This window comes from Balaenoptera musculus, chromosome 21 (genome assembly GCF_009873245.2).
Source record: "Balaenoptera musculus isolate JJ_BM4_2016_0621 chromosome 21, mBalMus1.pri.v3, whole genome shotgun sequence".
NCBI classification, from domain to species: domain Eukaryota; kingdom Metazoa; phylum Chordata; class Mammalia; order Artiodactyla; family Balaenopteridae; genus Balaenoptera; species Balaenoptera musculus.
The window spans coordinates 9,872,002-9,898,099 of record NC_045805.1 but is presented as its reverse complement, the minus strand read 5'-3'; the positions used below and the strand labels follow the sequence as shown (position 1 = coordinate 9,898,099).

Genomic DNA, 26,098 nt, shown 5'->3' with positions numbered 1-26,098 from the left:
TCGGAATGCACTTGGTTTTTATCATCAAGCGCCTTCCCGGACAGGGAGGTGTTGTGCTGGGTATGGAAACGCCTGAGGAAAGACGGATGTGCTGTGCATGGTTTTCTTCCCGCTCACCCTGCGCTGGCTGAGAATTCTGTCCCCATTTAAATGAGACTCTGGCAGATCTTCAAGTGCAAGAGGAGGCCTGCTAAGCCTATGGGAGCCCATTTTAAAGCAGCCACTAATAACAACAACCAGGAATAACAGTAACAGTTCATTAAGATGTAAAGTAAAGAGAAAAATACAAAGCAGCCTAAGAAGCCAGCACACCAGACAAAGAGAAATGCTGTCCTTGATAAATAAGATACATATTCCCTCAAATAGGAAGCTTTGCTTTTGTTACAAGGAGATCCTTGCACTTCCTCCCAAGCTGCTCTCTACAACGACACGTGCTTTTAAAGCAAAACCTCGGGACATTCTCCGTTAACAATTTATGAAAAATGATCTTTGGATTAGTAGTTCTTGAGTTTCAGCCCCAAATCTGTAACCTATGATCTGTATGACCCAGAGCATATACCTTAAAAATCTTTGATCCTCAATTTCCTCATTTGTATAAAGAAGGGCAAACTCAAAGTGCTTTTTGAGAAATTTAAAATCTACAAAGTGCTTTGCTCTTTAAATAAAGTTCATTACCAAATGAAAATGGACTCACCCATAATTTGAACATGACCATATCCATCCACTCATTCATTCATTCATTTTATCTACTCTGCTAATCTCTGTCTTATAACTGGTGCATTGAGACCACTTACAGTTATTGTAATTATTAATATGTTAAGACTTATGTCTGCCATTTTAATTTTTTGTTTCTGTTTTCTTTTCCTGCCTTCCTGTGGGTTACTTGAACATTTTTTGAACTTCATTTTGGTTTATCTCCAGTAGTTATTTTTTGGCATATCTCTTTGTATAGCTTTTTTCAGTCATTGTTTTAGGTATTAACTATATGTACACAACTTCTCGTCTATTATTGTCGATATTTTACCAGTTTGAGGGATGTGTAGAAATCTTACATTCTTTTATATCCCTTTATCCTCCCCTATTAATAATATCTTTTAATTATGTTTTTCTGTATACACTGAGAACTACATTAGATAATGTTATAATTTTTGCTGCTGTTGTCAAACACAATTTAGAATACTCAAAAAGAAAATGAGAAAGTCCATTGTATTTACCCATACTTTTGCTCTTTTGTGTTCTTTTCTCCTTCCTGATGCTCTAAGTTTATTATATTTTTTGTTATTGTGTGTTTAGAGAATTTCTTTCAGCCTTGCTTCTAACGTAGGTCTGCTGGCAACAAATTCTCTTAGTTTTTCAGCATTTGGTAATGTCTGGATTTCCCCTTCATTCCTGAAGGGTATTTTTGCTAACTATAGAATTCTGAATTGATTGTTCTTTCCTTTCAGCGCTTGAAGAATGTTGTTTTATTTCCTTTTGACCACCACGTTTTTGATGGGAAATCTACTGTAATTTAGATCTTATTTTCCTATAGGTAATCCATTGTTTCTGTCTGGATACTTTCAAGATTTGTTTTCTTGCCTTTAGTTTTCAGAAGTTTGACTATCTTGTGCCTTGGTATGCATTCCTTTGAGTTTCTGGTATTTGGGATTCACTTAACTTTTTGAATCTGTTAGGTCCACATATTTTGCCAAATTTGAGAAGTTCTCAGCCATTTTTCCTCAAGTTTTTTTCAGGCTCTCCTGCTTTCTCCTTTCCTTCTGGGACTCTGATGACACAAATGTTAGGTCTTTTGTTTTAGTCTCACATTCTCTGAAGTTCTTTTTTTCCTTTCGTTTTGTTTCCAAGTATATTTTCTTTTTGTTGTTCAAAGTGTAATTTTTATTTTTCTATCTTCAAATTCACTGGTACTTTCCCCTGTCATCTTCATTCAGCTCTTGAGTCCACCTACCAAGCTTTTAATTTCAGTTGTATTTTTTAGTTCTACTCATTCCATTTGGTTTCTCTTCATATCTTCTATTTCTTTGCTGAGACTTTCTATTTTCTAGTTGATTCTGCAGGCTCATAACTTCTCATGGAAGCATGTCTATGAAGGCTGCTTTAAAATCTTGGCCAGAGAGTTCTAGCATCTGTGTCATCTGGCATTGGCTTCCATTGTCTCATCTATTTAGTTTGTTATCCGCCACTTTCTTGGTATGGTAGGTGATTTTGCATTAGCACCTGGGCATTTTGGGTATTACGTTATAAGGCTCTGGCTCTTATTTAAATCTTGTGTTTTGCTAGACCCTGCCTGACGTTGTTCCAGTTGGTGAAGGGAGCTTCAACCTCCTTCCTGCCAGGTAGCAGTGATAGTCCAGGAGGGTGGGGTCCTTGCTGGGCAGGGTGGGAATTCAGACTCTCCTCCAGGTCAACATCACTACTTCCCTGGCTGTGAGAGGGAGGAGGTGCCTCTGCAGGGCTCCCCATGTGACCTCACTGACCTGGTAGAGGGATGGCCTTGCTACAGCTGAGGAGTGGAAATATTTCTGTGCATCCTCTCCAATGTGCATCCTCTGATACCACCCAGTAAGCAGGGGGAGGGACAGCTCATCCCCACCAGGTGGGGAGGGAGCCCAGTTTCCCAAGTGGTATCACTGACTGCCCAGCAGGGATGAAGCCACAGCCCCTCACTCAGCCTCCACAGACACCACCCATTGGGAAAGGTGGGGGCATCGCAGACAGCCTGGGGGGCTCTCCACTCACTCTTTGCATTGGCAGGGGGCAGTTTATGGCCACAGTTTCCTCTGTGGGGTTTGGATGGAGAAGAATCATTACTGACAAAACATTTTCTGTCTTGTCTGACTGCCCTTTCCTGGTCTTTTGGCAGGAAGAGCAGGCTTTTATTGGGGATTTTTGTCTATTTCCATTGGTGTTTCAAGGACTGTCTTCTCAAGCATCCATTCAGGAACATTTGAGGTAGAAAAGAGAACCCAGGGAACTCACCACTGAGTCATTCTTTTGGTTCTGAGGTGCCTAAGCCATTCTACCACCACCTCTCCACCTTTCAGAGTTTTCATATATATATATTATATGATGTCCAGGGATACTTGTTGTACTTAGGAGGTGAAATAGAGAAAAGTATATCTATTCCATGTTCATAGACATGGAAGTCAGAACCTCCTTTTAGAAATGATTCTGAGGCTGAACAAGAAAGGGTTCTGTGATAGATTGGTGATGTCTGTCATAGCAAAGAATTTTAGAATTTGTCACCATGTACCCTGTTATAGCTGAACATTTGCCATCTATTCCACTTATATGTGCACATCTTACCTGAGTGGTGCCCACGTTACTAATGGTATAAAATCCTTATAGGACAGAACATGTTATACATCTTTTCACCCTTCCCACTGTCTTAAATATCATAGTGCTTAATAAATACTTTATTTCTAGGAAATGGAAAAAATTATATCATAAAAGGTAGCTGTTTAAAGTTCTTAAAAAATTATCATGACAATTTCAGTATTTACGTAGATTTGTTTTAAGTAAATTTTGATTTACTTAGGTCATAATTTGAACAACAAAGGGTAAGGAAACCTTTCACCTTAAGCTTATTAAGTTTAAATATTATATTTTAATTTTGAATATTTTAATTGACTATATTATTTTGATGAAAATTATAAATCTAAAATTTATGGTCTGGAACTCTATCTGAAATTCTATGTAGTTATTTTTAAGAAATGCCATCTTTGATGCATTTAAATTAAAATTAACCCAAACTTCAGAATGGTTTCTAATGAGACAAAGGTAAGCAAAAAGGACATCTTCCAAATTATTGATTGCCAGCACATTGATTCCATTCCACATGTGATCATTTTCCAACCCCTTCAATTTTGTGTAAACTGAGAAGCAAAATCTAATCCTACTTGACATACATTATGTAAAGCAAAAATTGACTATTTTTCTCATAATCATGTCTATGAAATTGTGTTTGGTATTGTGTCTAACACAATCTACATGCATTTTCTCAGTTAATCTTCTTGGTTCTCTAGTCAGACAAGATTACTGCAGAAAAAGGAAAGTATGACTCAAAGAGCTTAAATAATTTGCCTAAGTTCACATAATTAATAAATGGTGGAACCAAATTCAAATCCTAATATGAATGTATCACAACCAATATACTATCTACAACTGCAGCTCATTGGGGTAGAAAGCTTTTGAAGTACTTTCCAAGTTTAGAATCTTTTGATTCTATTCAATCATGTTCAAGAAAAAACATTATTGATATTGTCTTTTGGAAAGTACCCAATGGGAGAAAAAAAAAGGATTTATTTACTATGATTTAGCAAGAAAATCAACAGCATGATACTCAGGAAAGAGAGTTAACTTGCTCATGATAAAATATATAGATCCTGTGAAATTTGTAGGATTGTATTTTAAATAAGTCTTTCTTTAGAACCATTAATATAGCTACTTATAATAGAGCTATGTTTAGATGAAGAATAATCCTGCAGTTTCTACATGTTTTCCTACATATCAGGAAAGTGAACTTGTCTGCATGCTCTAATAACATATAATTATTCAGCCATATATTCAGATAGTTATATCTACACAATTATAAAGCAAACTTAATTTGGTTGAAGTTCTAAATGAACTCAGCCATGCTTTGTGATAGATTTTAGGTTATGGCAAATGGTCATTTTGTTCATGACACAGCATATATGACATTGAATCTCTTCCTGAGAAGAAATACCCTCCAATTTGATCATCTTTAACTTTATCTAACTTGAGCATTACTGCACTTCAGTGAGACCGATAAAGTAGAAATAATTACTCAATATATTCTGCATGCTGATGAGCTGACAGAGCTTTTGGAGAAACGGACTTTAGAATCAGTCCCTTTATAGAACATTTAGGATAATTTTCACTTTGGGCAAATAGCTCTACATAAACAATCTCATATTGTTCATTGGGAGGCTTTGGGATATATCTAAGAGATATTTTGCACATCCTGCCAATCAAAAAACAAGTACAATTTGTTACTTTATTCACTTGACAGATTTTTATGGTCAGCTATGTGCCAGGCCCCATGCTGTGCATGGTGTGAAGGATGGTGGTTAAACCAACCTTGTCCTTTCCCTCTTGAACCTTATAGTCAACCAGGGAGGGAGTCATGAGACAAATAAGCTCCCAAATATATAATTATATTGTAAAAACTGTAACTAGTGTCACGAAGGTTCAGAACAAGGTGCTGAAACAAAGGGGAAAATAAGGATCGCTATTTAAATTAAGGCAGAAGGGCCCAGGAAAGGTCTCCCTATTGAAGCACCAGCCCTCAGGCCAGTGGCCCTGACTAGCACCATTCTTTAGAGGATGAAGCCAGGTGAGGCAAAAAAGTGCAGGTGAAATCCTGGGGAGTGGGCAAGGCTGGCATAGCGAACGGTTGGTCGGAAGGATGGTTGGGAGGGAGTCAGAGAACACGTTATTAGTGGTGAAGAGTTTGGACTCCATGCTGGGTCTTCCAGGACGTCCTGCAAAGGATGAGCTGGGCAATGACACAAGCCCATTTGTGTTTCGGTCAGATCATCCTGACTACTGTCCCCAGGATGAGTTGAGAGGTGGTCAGGGAAAGCCTCTTGTGTGCCCCATGAAGAGGACATAAAGAGGTGGATGGGCCCGACACACCCTCAGTGGCTAGATTCAAGAGGACGTGGTGGTTATAGGTAGGACTTCAGGTGGAAGCAAGAGAGGGAAGTGAATTAAGCAGCTGGCTGGACTGAGGGCCCATTTTCTGAGACAGGATAAACCCCAGGAAAGCAGATTAGAGGGGAAAAAATGAGTTGTCTTTTTGAGATCAGAAGGTACAATAAGTATTTTAGTTAGACCGTCGGTCCCGTGAGTCTGGGACACAGAGGAAAGGATGGCGGGGTGGGTTGGTAAGGGTAGAGCAAGAAGAATTTTTCGTATTTACTGCAGCCTTCCGTAACGCACTCTCTGAATCTCCCGATGTTCAGCTCCAATACGAGACTACACGGCTAAGGCCATGAACTGAACAAAGTGTTGTATAATCTATTAACAATGTTTAAGGAATAAAACATTCTTAACATCCACTCAACCTTTCTTGTGAAAAGACTTGTCACTGTTTATTACTAATCCATAATTGATTAAAATATGTACCATGGAGCTAATTTGTTGGAAGATTAAAATATATCAGCACATTATAGAGTTAGGCTCATTGAAAGAAAACAGAATTTGTGTCCTTAGACATTTGGGGAATTTATTTCTCCCCAGAAATGTCTTCACGAGCTCACATGTTAAGGTTCTACTTTAAAAGTTTTATTTACAGTAAACAATTCAAATAATATCGTCTATTTGTTTCCTTTCCTATTATTTAGTTTGAATTATAAAATTATTACATAATTTGGGGAAGGCAAAACAATACTATTTCCCATTTTACATATAATGGAGCTAAACTCTAAGTTAAGCAACACGAAAGGCCCCTGGGAGTGAGTGGAACGTGAAGCTGAAAAGGCAGATAAATGCCTCTCATCTCTCTTTGAAAAAGAGCCCATGAGTCTTCAACACAACCAGCTGGCTTGCTAATACAACTTTTAATTGGAATTTTTAAATTGACTCCTTTTGTTAAATTTGGAAAAGACAGAACTAGATTTCAGGTCACTTGGCATGTTGGTCCGTGTCCTTTCCAATCTGACATCCACAAAAATAAACACAAAGGAGGGGAAGAGAGGAAGATAAGGAAATATTTGATGGTTTATGATTTAATTATTAGTGATTCTTTTTTCTAAAATAAGAGTTTCCTGATAATAACTTAATTCTAACATAAATAGTGAAAAATATTCTTGAGGTATACAGACAAAATACTTTTGTTTTTCCCCCTTTTGAGCAGGACCATAGTTACACAGTTGATATTTAATAGAGCAAATTGATCATTTAAAGTCATTATCTTCCTGATGGTCATAGGTATTCAGCATAACTGGCCAAGTCACGCTTTTCTTAAGCATAAAAAAGATTCCGTAAGAGATTAAACCCGAGGTAGCATCTGTGTTATAGTGAAAGGCTCCCTGCAGATGCAAACCTGGAGTCGTCCCTGTGAACACTGACACCAGTGGTTCTCGTGGCCACGAATTCCAGCTCTGAAGTCCATTAAATTCCGCAAATATTTTAACAGTTATCATCTTGGCTTAAGCATTTTCACGTGTAAGATGAAGAAGCTGAACTACGTTATCTCTACAGCCTTATCTCTAAATGTTCAGGATTCTACCCAAAGTCTTCCTCAGCACACACAAGACAGACGTGTCTGTCCTATCATCCACTCCCTTCCCTCCACATTGCTGTACAGCGTGATTTCTAAACCATCACAAAATGAGTATGGCAAGTGAAAGTACAAAGGAAGATCTAGCTCCCTCTTACAAATTTTCTGAATTTGTGTGGTATTATCTAAGCGTGGTATAGCAGCAAGCATGTTCTCTGACTCTCAGCAGTCCATTATTTTATTTTTAAAAGTCAACATAAAATTATTTTGTTTAACAAACATTTTAAAACATAGATAAATGTTTGCATGGCTGTTAATGGGTCTAACCTTGTACTGGGGTCCAGTTCTGAACCATCTGAGATCCCATGAGTAAAACTGAGTCATTACTAGGCCGCCATCTTTAAACAGCAGACATTCCATTAATCACTCAAGCAGACCCAAGGTGACATTTTCATGATCGGCCTAATGAGGACCTCGGTAAAAGTGGCATTTGAATATATTATGGCTCAAGAGTGTGTCTTGTAATAAGCACCTCCCAGGGGACAAAAGCCAGGAACACTGTTGGATTTAATTAATGAGCCTTGCATATCTTTGTTAATGGGTCAGAAGAGACCACGCCCTCAGCTAATGAGTTATACTTGCTTCAGGCATGAATAGTGCAGGATGGTTTACAAGCATTTTGAGTTTGATTAGCAAAGAGTTATCTAATCCCATCTCCATCAACTTGTTCTGTAGAAACTACCAGTCTCTTTTTAGTAATAATATAGGTGATATACAAAATGAATAAATAAGTTCACATTTAAAACAATATTTAACAGGGGATAAAATTAGGCTCAAAAATGTCTGCATCACAAAGAACAAGTCATCTCTGCCACTACCTTCTAAATAAAACTTCATCACCATTTTCAGCATGTTGGAATCATGTAACATAATGTGATCATCACAAGGAGAGCATGGCAGCCCCCATGAACGTTTATTTCAGGGAACAAGTCCAGGGAGCCTTTCGAGGCCATGCTGAGCATCGTTAGGTTTCCAGGCATGTTTTCAGGACACAAAGCAAATCTGAACGTCCTGTGTAGCCCGGTCCACGTCTTTGCTTCATGCCCATCACCCAAAGGTGAGCACTGGTGTGGAAACATTACCACTGTGCACACGTGGATGTGGAATGAAAGCTTGTGCCATGATTCCAAATCAATCTCAACTTAAAACGCTATAGGAAACAAGGCTGAGAGTTGAAAGAACATGGATTCAGACCTAGGAGAGTCTGAGTTTGTTATTTGTCTGTTTACGACTTGGAAATTTACCTAACTTAGCTGAGCTTTGATTCCTCATCTGTAAAAGGAGAAACATCAAAGTTCCTTACAGGCTAATGTGGCAGAATGTACAGTATAAGCCACACAGCAAAACATCGGGCACGTTATCAGGACTTGAGCTCTCTTTCACTGTGAAAAAAAATAACTTTCCTTCAGATTTAATATAAAGGGAAGCATTCTTCAACTCTCTAGATTAAGGTCAACTAAAAACTAAACAGTATGAAGGAATGTTTTCCCTTCCATCACAAATACAGAGGAAACATTTCATAGTGAATCCCTCAGATCCCTCATGCCACCATCAAGAGAAATTAGGAGTTCTGGGCCAAAAGTGGGGGGACTTGGAGCCCGACGCTGGCTGTGCCCGGTGCCCCAGTGCCTCCTCAAAGAGCCACACCAGGTTCCAGGCTCAGGAGAATCAGCGCCGAGCCCAACACACTGAAAGCACTGAGCACCAGAGTCAGAGAAGCAACCACTCCAGGAGGAGGTGGGCTCAGATGAAGTCACTGAGAAATCGCGCACCTGCAAACAACATTATCACCTTTATCAGTAGAACACCAGCATTCCTTGGTCAAATACACGGTTCCTGCCATTGTGACAAGTTCTTTTACTTGTATGACCTCATTTAATCTCAAAAATACCCCAATAAGTAAATTATTATTTTTTATTACTACTGTGATGGTTAATATTACTTGTCAGCTTTACTGGGCTAAAGGGTGCCTAGGAGCTGGTAAAACATTATTCCTGGGGTGTGCCTGTGAGGATGTATGCAGACTAGATTAGCATTTGCTTCTCAGAGGAGTGAAGGAGAGCACCCACCCCGGTTCGGGTGGGCGTCATCCAATCCTGAGGCCTCAGTACAACCAGAAGGCAGAGGAAGGCGGAATTCCCTCCCTCTGCTTGGGCTGGGACGCCCAGCTTGTCCCACTCTTACATCGGGGCTCCAGGCACTTTCCCCGCTGCCCCTCCCACTGGATTCCCTGGTACTTGGAGTGAATCACACCGCTGGCTGCCTGGGCCTCCAGCCTGCAGATGGCAGGTCACTGGGCTTCTCTGCTCCGTAACCATGGGGACCAGCTCCTACACTAAGCCTCCCCTTGTGCATGTCTGCGCACACCTACTGGTGCTGCTTCTTTAGAGAACCCCGACTGATATGACAACTAAGGAAAATGAGCGTTAGAAATGTCACGCAAATTGCCCGAGTTCTTATAACTAGTAAACAGCTGTGTCGGAGGGCATCTCTCAGGGTATCTGATGCCAAAGCAGGTATCTCAGCTACTGTCCTGTACTGTCACCAAGGTGCCATCTGCTATATTTCAGTATATTCGTATCTTTTTATTTTCAATGTCCAACCACCGGCAGTAAATAAATAGATGGATAAATAAATAGGTCAGAATACATTTTCAAAGTATAAATCTGAAAATATAAAGGCCACGTTGAATTTGAGCATTAATGATATTTCTGGACCCTTTTTTTTGTTTGTTTTATTTCCCTTGTCTTCTCTGATTTTCCAAACCCTAAGCAACATCTCACGTGATGCTCAGCCAGCATCCAATACACCATTAATACTGGGCTGAAGGCTGAGTTAGAAAATAATAATAAGAGAGGTGGTAAAGGACTGGAATCACCTCTAGGTCCGTGGGACTTAACAGGTCACACTGTTTTTATTTGTTTTATGGGGGCAGGTGTGAAGTCAGACACTTTAGAAAGAGCATTTACTAGCGTAAGAAATATCCACCCATGTGTCTTGAGGGATAAAGGCGAGCACTTCTGAAAATGAGGGCAGACAGAGGGAAGTAATGGCTTGAATGTACAGACATTAACTCAGACAGATGGGCAACTTAAAAACACAGGGAGTTCTGAAATGGAAAATGAAGAAAAACAGGATCTGGCTGAGAAGCATCTTTAGCTGCTCTAAACCTCTTGAAAATATTTAGTACATCGTAGCCCAGGGAAGGAAAAAACCCCCAAAAACACTTAATCATTTGAAGCAAACAGAAGAGCTCTGGAAAGGAAGGGACCCAGTACGTGGGCAGACAAATGACTAAAGACAAAGAGAGGCTCTGACTTGTCAAATGCTGCCGCTTGACTGTTTCCTTAGGGGCAAATCCATTGCTTCCGCAAGGCTGTAGGAAGCAGCTGACGCCCACCCCTCTGCTTTGGAGAGTCACAGGAAGGCACAGGTGTGAACATTTAAAAAGAAAAGGGCCACTTCTTAGGAACAAAGAAATAAAACAAAGTTCCATTCAATAAAAAGCAAGACCCTGGGGACAGAAGCTGAAGGAAAGCAGTGACACTTCTGTGTGTTACATGTCAGCTCTGACCCAGTTACCTCTGGTCACTGCCCCACAGAGATCACCCTCCAGTGGGGATGGGACGCTAATGCACCTTCAGTCTGGTGTCATGAGAACTCGCCAGAGGACCAGAACACTTTGTTTATGGCGGGTTTTCATGGGATCTGGAATCCTGGGGCATATTTCAAACTTGGTAGGTGGGATGACAGGACAGGATCCTGCTCTGGAAACTCATCAAATCATTGCACACGCTGCTCTGATCAGGGACAGTTCCCTTAACCTGTTTCAGCCTTAGCTTCGCCGCCTGCAAAATAAGGACAATAAAACCCCTCGGAGACGGTTGCCAGTGCTCAGCTCAAGTTAGTGGGGCAGTGAGCACAGCGTCAATCCACCGTCCTCCGACTTTCATGAGTGAAACAACGGAGCCGCAGAGAAGAGCAAGGTGCCTGGTAGAGTGTGGACCATTAAATACGTTTTTAACAAAATGAACTTCGTGGGTCTAATAAATTCTCAAAACTGCTGACCTGAAATTTTGGCTGCATTTTACTAAAAAAAAAAAAAAAACCCACAGAAAATAAACAAGCAATAAACATGTGATGCAACAATGAAAGGTTGTTAAGAATGATGATGGAACTAAGGAAACTAGGCAATTTCACTGTAATAAATAACGTAAATATTTTGTGACTTCTGTTTTCCCCTATATATGTCCAGAAAGAAAATCTCATGACCTTCTGTCTCTAATTTCTCCATTTTTTCACAATTTGCAAAATTTCTGGCCCCGAGATCCAAACACTGCTGCTGGAGTTGATTCGGTTACTGGGAGAACTTGCAGAGTCAGGAGCCAAGGTTCTCACTGCTGAGGTGGAGAGGGGAGGGGAGGGATTTCACGGGGCAGAGAGGGGATCACACGTGCTGGTCCATTCGGGCTGCCACAGCAGAGACCGCATACCTGGGGGTTGAACAACAGAAATGTGTGATCACACAGTTCTGGGGGCCGGAAGTTGGAGATCAAGGTGTCAGCAGGATTAGTTCCTTCTGAGGGGCTTGAGGAAGACTGCTCCTTCCTCCTTGGCTTGTAGACGGCTGTCTTCAACCTGTGTCTTCACAAGGTCTGCGCTCTGGGTCCCAATTTCCCCCTCTTATCATGACAGCAGTCATGCTGGAGTGGGGCCCACCCTAACGACCTCATTTTCACTTGGTCACCTCTGTAAAGATCCTTTATCCAAATACAGTCACATTTTGAGGTCCTGGGGATTAGGACGCCAACGTGTCTCCTTTGAGGGGGGCACAATTCAGGCCTGACACCTGTAGCAGCCAGACACGCCTCCGGTGCACTCTGCCTGGTGTCACACACCTCAGCACAGGGCTCTGCAGGCCGTGTGCCTTGCGCACGGGGCTGCTCTTCTGGAGGCTGTTCCTGTAGTGCGGTTATTACTCTATCTGAAAGTTGAAGATGACATCACCACTGGCCTAATTTCAAGCTGTGTTTCTTCCCGATAACACCATTTATGTTAGAAGCCTTACTGAGGAAGGCAATTGATGAGAGAGTGGAGCCGTACGCACTTAGTCGTAAGTTCACATCGACGCCAAGTATGGTGCAGGCACTGTGCAAAATGCTGGGATTCACATTTAGACAAAATCCCTCTCTTTAAGAATGGGGATTGTTAACACGTGTTCCTTAGACACCTGCACCAAGTTTACCTGGGGTGCTTGTACGATTGCAGATTCCAGCTCCTCGGGACCCGCTGAGTCAGATTTGGGGGGGCACTTGGAAGTGAGGGATCTATACTCCAGATGGTTCTTGTGAACTCTGAAGAACCACTGGTCCAGGAGAAGCAATCTACAGACACACAGGACAAAAGGCAGTGGCGAGGTCACAGCACGCACTAGAGGGTGCTCAGGACCCGGGATATGGGCACCTCAGTCCCCCAGAGACAGAGGAGATGAGCTCGGGGAATTGATGAGGAGCAATTAAAAGGCGATCAGCAACCCACATACAGACAAAGCACTCTGAGGCAGGGGACACGGCGTGTGCAGAAGGGTGCGTTTGCCCTCCTGGATGCCTTTGCACCGGTGTGAACGCCCCACGCCTGCCTTCAAGCCTCAGGGCACACCACAGATTCTCCCTGTGCGGGTCTCTGCTGAGCCGTCCCCTCCCGGAGTTGATTCGGTTACTGGGAGAACTTGCAGAGTCAGGAGCCAAGGTTCTCACAAGCCAAGTCACACCCTATGACTCTCCAGCACTGATCAGCCCCTCCTTTGAACTGCTGACTTCTCTTGGACTTCTCAGCTACCTTCACTTGAGGAATTTTAGAAAGCCAGCTGCTTTGGCACCCTGCATCTCATCCCCGTGTGCCCCCGGGACCTGCCCCGCAGCACAGCCGCCCGGGCCTGCCTGTTCTCTTCACTCCGGTGCCACATTCTCTATGCCAGGGGCTGACATTTCAAACTGTCAATTTCACAGGCAGAGCTTGCTGCCGTGGCTCTTTAATGAAAGACCATAACCTACTCGGTAATGTTGGTCAGTATCTTACACCGCACACAGGGTATCCTACCATCTTTACTCCTCTTTGCCGTTCACTGATTAGGAACCCTCATCTCAAAGTTCCGCATGCTGGTGTGGAACGTTCTGTGTGGACTCTTCCCTCTGCTCTGCCAATGCACTTCCCCTTCCCTTGGAGGCTCCAGAAGAGCAGGGAAACACGGGGTCCTCCTGATGGCATTTGGAAATGTTTTGAGTTCTCCGTGTTGGGCTCATTGCTCTATGTTAGGCACACAAAGCTACATCACAGGGATTTCCTTTACTGCATTGTACATGATAGATCTCTATTAGCTACTCTTATCAATAGGACTCTGGATTCTCTTAGAAAAAATGAGGACTTTGCATACTTTGCACAGTTCCTTGCCCAGGAAGGTCAAGGGCTTCATATCACTACGGCTATTACACAAAATCACCATTGTGTACATTTCCACTCACTACTGCTCTTATTATTCACCACTTTCCAGACACAGACAGGAAACATGAGTTTTGTGATGTACGGTGTGTGCCAAGCATGGACAGAGAAAATGCATTATTTAATTTTGTGAATAAACATGCTGGATTTTAGCACATGATAGAGGGAATTATATGTCTTCTGTAAAATGTTTGAGATATAATTTGCAAACTACAGAAGATAACTGACATTGGCTGAATTATGCTTGTGTTATGGTCTGATCCAGGCACGTTATTTGGGTCAGAGGTCAGCAGACCGTGGTCCCTCAGGGCAGAAACAGTCTGTGGCCGGTTTCTGTACAGCATGCCAGCTAAAAATGGCCTTACACATTTTAAAAGGATTGTGAAACATTTTTAAATAAAGAATATGTGACAGAGATCTTCTATGACTCACAGGACTAAAATATTTGCTACCTGGCCCTTTACAGAAGAAGTTTCCTGATGTCTCATTTTGAGTATTGTGAGAAATCAGAGAAATCTATTCCCAGCTCAGTTACTTAAATATTATTGATGTTAACTAGACATTCGTAAAATCCCTGCTTGAAAGCACGTCAACAAGTACTTCCTGAAGACACTCACTGATGAAGTTATTTTTCTATCCTGTAAGGTTCCTTTTTTAGGGGTGCCTGTTAGTACCTAGCTCCAGCATAAAGATTTCATGTCAACTGTTTCATTTAATCCTTCAAACATGCCAGGTGGGGGAGTATTCTTATCCCCGCTCACAGAAGAAGCTAAACCTCAGTGAATTGTGTTGCCTGCCCAGGGTCATGGCGCCAGTAAATACTGGGAATGGGAGGGATCCTTGCCTGAATTGGGAGATTCTGACTGTGAAATGCCCAAGATCTAATCACGCAACTCAAATCCCATAAGAAGATCAAGAGCAAATGGAATAACCCTCAGTTTACAATATGCTTAGTGGGATTTGGCAAATTTTTGGCTTTATGAACTATGTCGATTCCTAGCCTAATATATTAGAATATAGCTGACATAATGACTATAACCTGTATTCTCACATGTATATATATATACATATTCATATACATACATATTTTCATATATATCATAACATGTGATTTGTTTTGTTTTTAAAATAATTTTAAAAACATTATTTTTAAATTTCTAAAAATACTGCACTATTATCAGGTCACACAGAAGCTTGAACATTTCATAGAAGCAAATAAATATGTATTAAAAAATCAAGACAAAAATCATAACTTCTTATGCATTTTATGCCCATAGGTAAAAGTTTCTGAGATTTACAAAATAACTCAAGTTTTATGCCAGAACACCAAACATATCCTCTGAACTTTTGATAATGTTGCTATTTTTTTAAGTTAAAAAAAGAACAATTTTCTTCTGAAATATGCCCTTTCAGTGGATAGAAATAATGTTCACAGAGGGAATACTCATGGTATAGTAGAAATAATGTAGATTTTGGAATCTGAAAGACATGGGTTCAAATCCCACCTCTGGCGTTCAGTCGTGTGTTTCTTGGGTAATGTCACCTTTGAGCACTAGTGTCTACAAGGATTAAAGAGATGAGAAGACACACACCCAGCTCAGTCCCTGGTTCAAGGCAGACCTACATGAACCACCTCACCCACCCACCCATCTCTTGCTCTATCCATACCCTTTACATTAGCAAATATTAGCACATATCAGCAGAGTGTAGGCGTCTATATCTTTCCATCTTAAAGTTCAGACTTTACGAACAGAGGCTTAATCATGTCATTTGTGAGAATGATCGTTTTCCCTATGCTTCATTGCCTGCAAAACGCAAGCAAAGCATAAATAACACACAACATCAAGTCCAAGCCAGAGCTCCGACTCACCAAGTGCTCTGAAATCACGGCTCTGAGATAAAGAGCTACGTGGGAACTGCTCTCTCCGTAACACGGGAAACTCGAAAGCCAAGACCTGTAAGGTACCACTTTAACTGGATCTTTGAGATAATACAGAAAATTTCAGTTCTAATTTTGGCTTCCCTCCAAGATGAATAAGATTAGTGTATTGATAAGGGAAACAGCTGCTGGGCAGAGTTTCTTGGTTGAAGGCAGGAAATGAAGCCTGAAGGGCAAAAGATATGTATGCCTGGCTTTATCGAGGAGGATAAAAACCAGTACAGGTTTTCTGAGAGAAGTAATTTAAAAGGTCAAGGAAAGGGAGAAAAGCAAGCTGAAGTTCTCTGAAATGAGACAACACATCTGGCCTGCTGTGTGTTCTTTCTCACAGGTGATGGGCAGTGAAGGGTCCTATTTGCTGAGCCCTGCCCAGGACTGTCTGAGCGCTTGAACCCTCTCAACAATTCTCAGAGCTTGGCATCAAAGATCCTGTTTTACATGGCAGGAACCAGGTTTAGGGAGATTAGCACTCCCTGCCCATCACGTGACTATTTTTCTCTCAAATTCTGTGCTTCTAAGATGTCACCAGCAGAAAGTCAATGAAAATGAGAAAATAAAGCAGATTAGGGCACAAGATAAGTCATCTTCAATGGAAAAAAAAAAAAATCAGAACTTCCCTGGTGGTGCAGTGGTTAAGAATCCACCTGCCAATGCAGGGGACACAGGATCGAGCCCTGGTCCGAGAAGATCCCACATGCCGCGGAGCAATTAAGCCCCTGCGCCACAACTACTGAGCCTGCACTCTAGAGCCCACAAGCCACAACTACTGAGCCCGTGAGCCACAACTACCGAAGCCCACGCTCCTAGAGCCCGTGTTCCGCAACAAGAGAAGCCACCGCAATGGGAAGCCCGTGCACCGCAACGAAGACCCAATGCAGCCAAAAATAAATAAATAAATAAATAAATAAGAAAAAGAAAAAAAAATCATTCTCAAATACCTGTCATTAATTTACACTTTTTTTTTTCATTCAAACACTGCCCTGACACATGTTCTGCTGGGGCCTAGGGCAGCACATTCGTGGTCACATGACCAGTGTTGGGGGCCCCAAAGGGCCTGACCCCAGCTCTCAGCTTTCCACCTCACTCATTTACTAAAAGGCAAGTGTTGCATTTTTAGTAAACATTTCAAAGTATTATTTTGCACAATTATTTTTTAAAAAAAACTAACATCCTAGTGCAGTTAGAAAATGTGTAAGTTGTTTTTGTTCCTCTGTCAGCATAAAAGGAATGCTGTTCAAATCACTGAGAAATACTATACCAACTCCAGAAGGATAACTGAAATATTAAATAATATATTGCAATATTAAATATATAAAATGTATAAATATATTAAATAAATATTAAATAGTAGGCTCCCAGGGCCACAAAGGGGTATTTGTCCATTTATTTATTTGTTTATTTCCAGTTTTCAAGTCCCCTATCTTCAAATAAAATAGTTAAAATAACTATGGTGACCTTTGATTTTGGTAAGAGTCTCAAACTATTGCACCATTACTATTGCATCAGTAATTAGATGGGTTGCAGGATTTACAGTTGCTGTTGACCCAATGTGATCTTCTCTCAAAGGGTGTCAGATGCTACTTGTTTTCTGGTGGAGCTATTTAGTTTGAAATTTATTGCAGCAGATAATTTTTTAATTACAATTTTTTTCATTTGATTTGCTCCTTATGGAACCTACAACGTCAAATCTCCTCTCATGAAAAACAAATAAGGATGCACTCAGTATCCTGAACTAACTTAAACTACTGCCTCCTTACTGAGACTTTTAGAAACTGTATCTTCTCTGAGCACAGGTAATGGAAGGCTGCACATCAACACTGATTTCATTAGCCTGCTTTTTCTCACTTGTCCTAATTTCACTGAGTGGTGCCACAATACTCCCAGCAATCAAAACCAGAAAACTATTTGTCATTCCATATTGTTCTCTCTTCCTGACCCTTTACATTCCATCACAAGGGCCTGTTGGTTCTGTTTTCTAAATATTTTCAATGCCTGTTTTCTTTCAAACCTATTTTCACTGTATTTATCAAGGTCTTCATCATGGCTCCAATGCATATTTCTAAAGTTTCAAAGCACCCCTGTAATTTAGACAGGATTCTGTCCAATCACCTACCACACTACTAAAAGATATTTCCAAAATGCAGATGTGACTGTGTCTTTTTTGCCCTTTAATAGACTGAAGTCAACCACAGGACAGAGAGTAAAAGCTACGTAAACCCAGTTGAGGTCTTCCACAATGGCCCCTACTTGCTGCTCTGACCGCATTTCCATCTGTGCTACCCCTTCAAATCCTAACTCAGCTGTCCCATGATGGGAAAAACATCCTGAAAAAATACCTTCTGCTCCATCTCTATTCAGTGTATATCTTCTCTTGCTTAATGTCATACTGAATTGTAGTCACTGATTCACGAGTCCATCTCTCCTAATGGACCATCAGAGCTTTAAGAGTTGGGAGTGTGTCTTGGTACTTGCAGTGCCTAATTCAGAGGTAAGTTTGAATTGAAAAAAAAATCATGAAAACAGCTGTATCATCTTTAATGCTTGCATTACGTTTTAAACCTACAACTACAACTGTAATCTACAAACACAGACATATGATTAATGTCACTTTGCCTCTGTATGAACATGTATATATAAACAAAATGTCAAAAACTTGTACAGAGTATACCCTCTCTATAAACATGGACCCTACATCTGCTTTAATTTTTGGAACAGTGTGCTTGAGGTCTATAGGTTTCAGAGGTAAAGCCTGTATCTTTACCCTTATAAATGTGCTACAGGGAAATTCTCATTTTCCAATTTTATATCTAATGTGAATATAATATCTTGGGCAAGAAAATAAAATCATAAAAGAGTTTGAGCTGTCTTGAGGGGGAATAGTGTGATGGTATGCATCTAGATGATGCTTTTGCAAAGTCTTTTTCCCTTACAGAATTCCAAGAATTTTAAAGAAAGAGTTCACCCACTCTTTAATTTCATACCCTACCATTATGAACTGCCAGCAATTCAGGACCACATAGATGGTGATCATCCATCTATATCTATTAACTCTCTTTGGACCCAAAAACTACTTTGAAAAAATTATCTTCAATTATCTAAAAACTGAAATAAAAAAAATTAATCTAAATACAATTTAGAAGGTTGGTACAAGGAGGGAATTAAAAATCCACAAAGGCTCATTCTGACTATATTGAAGGAGGCCAGTGTTTTTCTGTAAGTTAGGTGAGTATTTACATTATGGAAAACTTCTGTGTCCTATAAGTAACAAAAGGAAAGCGAATGATTAATGCTAAACAGATCAAGTTTCCCTTTATTAAATACCATAACAATTACACATTTATATTATGAACTGTATTAAATTCAGTTCAATCAGCTCTAAGGCTCTTTAATTGTAAGTAAAACACCGTTAGGGTATAAATTGCCAATATATATGTTATATAAGCCTATTCTGTTTACAATTTTACGATGTTTTCTCAATGGCCTTCACCTATTGGAGTAAATATTTTTACTATTTATTTTAAAAGATTTATTTTTAAAATGATGAAAATGCTTGTGTAGCTGTACCAAATAATTTAAATGGTTTAAAAAAGCCTATTTTTCACCATGTTTTTTTATTTTTAAACATTACAGCCTCACATATGATGAAAATATTTTATACATTATTGTAATCAAAATGCTATTTTACACAAATTGGAAAGAACTAAGAGAGGACTAAAGAAACTCTTCCACAGTAAATGAATTTAAACACCTAAAATATAGATTACTTAGAACTGGTGTCTGCAAAATTTTGTTTTAAGTAGAATTTCTTTTGGCCAGACACATTGTGATTCAAACGCTGAAGAGGCAGGCAGGAGGTCTGGATTCTAGACCAACATTTTTATGATTATTAATAAGTCACTTAACTTTTATATGCTTCAGTTTAAAAAACATAAAAATAAGCAAATTAAACTAGATTATTTTTAAGGGCCCTCCAGGTTTTAAAGGTCATAGTTTATGAAACAACAACAACAACCAAAAACCAAGATCATATTGACTCCCCAGTTATCAGAATGGTTAACAGAAAGTGCAGAAGACTGTGGATTTATAGTGGGAAGAGGATGCTTATGAAATATTTTATAATTTGAGAACACAATCACGTCGGGCATTTATATTCCAATTTCCCACCTAGAACGCGGTGCGTGATTCTAACATTCCACGTCCCTGATGGCATTGCTTTGGGGTTACGTGCAACACAGAGGAGAGATACACTGACCATGTTCAATCAAATCCTTCAGCTGACACTGCAAAGATTCCAGAAGGATCTGGTTTTTAGTGCTCTATTTCTATTTCTGAGTCATTTAATTCAGCAGCAAATAGTTCTGCTGAGCGAGAAAATGGGGAAAGGAGAGGGAAGTGGAAACTTATCAACAAGACACATCCCAGGCATCCTCTGGTTCCTTTTCAACCACTCAGCAGAAGAGCAAGCCATCCCTCCATCGAGTCAACAACGTTCAGAACTCTTCAAACGTCAGGGAGATAAACTAACATCTGCCTAGACTGTCATTTCTCATTTGTCTGTCTTGTCACATGATAGTCTCTTTCCAGGATCTTCTTGGGCTTCTACCCTGAGAGCAGATTCCATTTAGGGCCCTGTCTAGGGACTCAGCCTCTAGAGGCCAAGATTTGGGAACTCTTGCCAATCCTGGGCTCAGCCATTTTCCTTGTTCAGTCCACAGTGCCAAGGACATGCAGCCCACGGGGCTGCTCTCTGAGCAATGGATTCTATGTCATAGGCAGAGAGTAACAGAACATTTAAAGAAAATGAGAAGCATTTCTTCTTTTGAAAGAAAAAGTACTCTTCTTAAAAAAAAACATCATTCCTAATGAAACAAGCCTATTAGATCTTCATGTTTATCTTACATTAAAGAAGAATATCTGGAGGTACAACATAAATGATGCAGGCTGGGTGTCTGATTAACTTCTTGCGGTTAAAGACACATACAATAACTGTGATAAATATCTATTATTGTCTCATAGAGCAATACCAGAAAATCTAATATCTAATGAAAAAAAGAGAAACAAGGAAACCAATATGAGGTTCCATTCATAAATTGCAATTAGCTTTCAAAGACCAATATATTTCATTATGCATATAAATCTCGATAAGAGAAAACTGAAAATTTCATGACTTCAAAGCCTTCAATTAAAATTAAAATGTCTTATTTGAAAATTTGATTTTTTATGCATATGAAAGATAAAATGAAAAAAAAGCATGAAATATTGAAATCAACTTTAACAAGTCCTACATTTAAGTGACCTAATGAAAATGAAATATGCAGCATGTGGCTCAAAGTATGAGTTTTTAATCTAAGGAAAGGGAAAATGAGCTTTAGTAATTGATTTTCATTTAATTAACACAACTGTCAAGAGAAATTATTTTGAATCTGAGTTGGATAACACATTTTTAAGTTTCAAAATGAAATATAAGTATTAGAATAATTCTACCCAGCATCTAGTGAGTGTTCAACCATTCTACAAATTCAGGCTATAAAGCTAAATCAAGCTGAGTGCAAATGTCAGAAGTGTTTGCACGGTCAGCAGAAAGTTTAATTTGTACTTTTATGAACTCACATTCATTTTTTCCTTACCTTTTAACCATAATCACAGCTCTTGTACGTTTCAGAGTGTGATTAAAATAAGAACAATAAATTGAACTCAAGTTTGGGGATGAAAACACACATTTCTTACCCTGGCAGAGTGGAGCAAGGGAATCCCACTGATACATGCCAACTGGATTTCGTCTACAGGTTGCATTGCTATGGCCAATCATCCGATATCCAGGCTTGCAAAAATAATGCACTTTACTTCCAACTTCTCCTGCAGTCCTATTTAAAATACCACCATTCTTCAGGGTGTGGGTCAGGCTGCAGTAAGGTGCTATGGGCACACAAACACACATACACAAAACCAATAAATAAATGTTGCATTTCCCTTGATAAGAGATATAAATCAAATATCTCTATTGTTAAAATAGTGGGAAATCAGCACCAACACGGAAACTTGTACTAAAAGCATCCTCAGACCCAAAAGTGCTGGTGAGGATGTGGAGCAAAAGAAGTTCTTACTCATGCTGGTGGGGATGCGGGATAGCGCAGCCACTTTGGAGGACAGTTTGGCAGCTTCTTGCAAAACTAAACACACTCTTATCATATGACCCAGCAATCACACTCCTTTGTGTTTACCCAAAGGAGTTGAAAACTTATGTCCACACAGACTCTTGCACACAGATGTTCATAGCAGCATTATTTAGAGTTGCCAAAACTCAGAAGCAACCAAGATGCCTGTCAGTAGGTGAATAAATAAACAAACTGTGGTCCACCCAATGTTTCTTTTTATTCAGCGCTAGAAAGAAATGATCTATCAACCCACGAAGAGACATGGAAGAACCTTCAATGTATGTGACTGAGTGAAAGAAGCCAACCTGAAAAGGCTACAGACTGTTGATTCCAATTTTACGACATTCTGGGAAAGGTAAAACTCTGGAGACAGTGAAAAGATCAGTGGTTTCCAGAGGCTGGTGGGGGAAGGATGGTAGAGCACAGAGGATTTTTCAGCAACTAAACTATTCTGCATTAATCCACGATCGTGGATACATGTCATTTTACATTTGTCCAAACCCACAGAACATCCAACATCAAGAGTGAACCCCAATGTGAACTACGGACTTTGGGTGATAACGATGTGTCAGTGTAGGTTCATTAACAAATGTGCCATCTGGTGAGGATGTTGAAAATGGAGATGGTTGTGCATGTGGGAAGCCAAGGAGTAAAGTGAAAATCTCTGTAACTTCCTCTCAATTTGACTGTGATCTGAAACTTCTAAAAAAAAAAGTCTAAAAAATAAATTAATTAAAAATCCAGAAAAATCTAGAGCCAAAGGTCAAGTTTCTTAAGTTTGAAGTTTAGATTATCTGCAACTGTTAATCAATGTGATGGTGGAATTCTAACTTTCTGACAAAAAAAAAGAAAAAAAGTATCATTAAAATGGAGAAAATAGAAGAATATAACATTTTGCAATCAAGGCCATTAATTTTTTTCCTTGTTGTTGTTAAATGGTCTTGAGAATTGTACGATGATGTAGACGTTAAGCCTCTTTTTAACATATGGGATTTGAATACAATCTTTGAAGAAAATGCACTACTTCAGGTCAATGAAAATCTTACAATAGCTTTAATCATCACATCTGTAGGGAGACTTTTTAAAATTAGAGACAGGCATTTGTGAAAATCACAGTCTTACCTACACAGAATATAACATTTAAATGGCTAAAAAGCTCTGCATCTTATTTACACATTTAGAGAAAGAAAATCATTTTATTCTTACAAGACCAGTTTCACCGCAGCATAAAATCATATGAACTCCCTTCAGATGAATAAAACAATAAAATAAAGAAAGCTGGGAAGTCCTAGAGATCCGGGGTTCCTTTTGCAAGGAGAGGTTTTAAATGTACCGCTTCCCTGTGGAGGTCCCATACAGAAAGCACACACACAGGTCTGAATGCTTAATGTTGAACCTTCCCTTCGAAATAAATTCAGAAGAAACCTTCTGAAGGCTTCACGTCATTGCATTGCCCAGAAGCGATGTCTGTGTGTCTGGCCTCGGTTGTCAAGCATGTTCCTGTGAGAAGCATCCTCAGACAACAGTCTCAGCTGGATGAGGTACCGTTTCATTTTTTTAATGGACTCATTTTTATTAAGTTAAAATCCACTAACTCTTATACGAAACTCTTGTCCCATTGGCATACCATTTTCCATGTTCAACTGTTGGAGACTAAATGTTTTAAGTTTTGAATGAACCAAAATATTTAGTTTAGGGAAGGTATGAGTATAATCAGGCACCCCAGCTACCAACTACCCAGAATTATTGTGCCAGTAAATTAAAATAATAATAACAATAATGATGATGATGATGATGAAAAGTAGGAAGGCCAAGCCGACTGTAGACCCTGTTCCAGGTTTAGAGACAAGATAAAGTCTGAAATGCTCCTGAAGGGGCAGTGAGACCACATGGTTCTTGGGGTGTCACCTGTGATTTTGTCACAGTTCAGTCTGTTAAGAGAGATAATCTGCAGGATGACTGTCTAACTCTATAGGGTCCAATAATTATTTTCTTTCCTATTGACTGTGTTTCTTCTATCATCAGGCTGTCAAGATATCCCTTCCTTCCTAACTCATCTAGAACAAGATACAGAGGGGCTCAGAGTGGGGAGACATGGCACTGAAAAGCAAAGGGGAAGATTAGAACACGGGGTCCCACCTGTTCGACTCCTGGCTACGTTAAGAATTAAGAGGACCAGGGCCCAATCCTTACACTCTGCTGGTGGTGCTTTGGAAAAGCAGGTGAAGGAGGGAGACAGTCAAGTAGGAATCATGATGGAAGGTGGAGGGCAGAGTTGGCTATCCTGGGGTTTCTGGGTGTATGTCAGCCAGTCTGTAGTTCTGACTCTTCCATTACTGAAGCTTATTTCACTTACTCTCATTTACTTCATTTAAGGGCCATTTTTCGCTCAACACTCAGCAGTTTATTGAATTGACTTGAACCTCAATGGACAAGCACTTGTTTTTTGTTGTTGTTGTTTTGTTTGTTAATCATGTAGATCAATTATATTGCTCTTATGCCTGACGACCAATGCTTCACACGTGTAAGGCAAACAAAGGTTTGTGACGCAACACGTGCTTATATTATGGGCTGCAGCTCCCTTGCCCACAATGTTACAGCTCAGGGATCTTCACTGAATCACTGCTCTGAAATTACTGGTGATGAACTCCTAGCAGAGGTCACTGACTCATCAAACTTTAAGTGAAAATCTGTTCAAAGATCTATCTGTATCTATTTCTATAGAGAGATAAATAGATAGGTCCATTCACAGAACAACAGCTTATAGCCTTCTCTAAAATTCTTTTTCCTACTTTCCCAACACTGTTTAACAAAGAGAATCTTCTTGTTCTATAATGAATGAAAATATCCCTTGAAAGACAGAATTCAAAGTATAATCACATCGCCAGGCTACTAAGTAATTTGCCACAGATAAAACAAGATAAATTATGTTCACCATTATTTCCCCTGCACTGTCCATTTTTGCTCATTGGAAATAAATTCAAACAATTCTACAGGTCTGAGTATTTATTTTTCGGAACAAGGAATTTGATGAACACAAATCCAATCACTGCCCTAATGCTCTCAATACCCATTTGAATGAAGCGATTTCAACTGTGAGCTCTTTGTTGATAAGCTTTTTGAATGGCTACTTTGAGCAAAGGCGGGAAAACAGAAGTCTGAGCATATCTTATTAAACATTATAGAGGAAGCATGAGTGAATTTCATGCCTCCTGTCCTTACATCAAGAGCTATTTCAAAACCCTGATGCTTTTTACTATTTCATGACGTCTACCAATCAGAGAGAGCTAAAATATTCTTAAAACTACTAAGACCTTTCGCTGTTCCTCCCTCAGGGTGTTCCCATCACTGAGGATGTACTACAGGCATTGGAATAAGCAGCCTCTGGGAGGTATACTGGTCAATGAAATGCACAGAGTGGGCATCTCCCTTGGGAAATATATCTCAATTGTTAGCACGGATATTGTTGAGTGAGACACTGAGAAAAGGTTAGATATTTTGCTTATGAGGAATTTAAATTGTCTGTCTACTGTTTTTGTAGGGCAGTATAAACATTAGGTGTCAGGCTGGTCACATTGACAAACGTACACAGGATCTAATCTCTCATAAATGTATTAACTGATTTAATTAATATAAAAAACTACTGACAGAAAGTGATTGAAATATATGGGGAAAGAACAAAATAATTTAAATGTTGATAAGGAAATATATATGTAAACATATTTATTTTGTATATGTTTATATGTGTGTGTGTATATATCTATATGCCATGTCTGCATAAAGATAAAGAGACATACGAATATATAATCAATAAAAAGACATACTATTAATAATAAGATGTTATTATTATTCATACAATTAAACGCAGGGACTTCCCTGGTGGTCCAGTGGTTAAGAATTCACCTTCCAATGCAGGGGACATGGGTTTGATCCCTGGTGGGGGAAGTAAGATCCAAGATCACACATGCCGCGGGACAACTAAGCCCGTGTGCCGCAACTAGAGAAGCCCGCGAGCCACAAGGAAGATCCCTGAGTGCCGCAACTAAGACCCAACGCAGCCAAATAAACAAATAAATAAATAAATTTAAATTTAAAAAAATTAAATGCAATATGATTATCTCCTCCTGATTGTCTCCTTAGCCTTTAAACATATTTTAAAATTAATTTATATTATATTACTTTATTTTGGGGGGAAATGTC

At 39.7% G+C, this 26,098-nt stretch overlaps 1 protein-coding gene across 1 annotated transcript in view; it reads right to left on the bottom strand.

The window, feature by feature from the left end:
- CSMD1 (CUB and Sushi multiple domains 1) overlaps window positions 1-26,098 on the bottom strand; it is a 1,821,542-nt gene that overhangs the window by 89,601 nt on the left and 1,705,843 nt on the right. Inside the window, exon 49 of the mRNA XM_036838958.1 lies at window positions 21,471-21,659. Coding sequence (XP_036694853.1) covers window positions 21,471-21,659 — 189 coding nt within the window. The remainder of the gene's footprint in view (window positions 1-21,470; window positions 21,660-26,098) is intronic.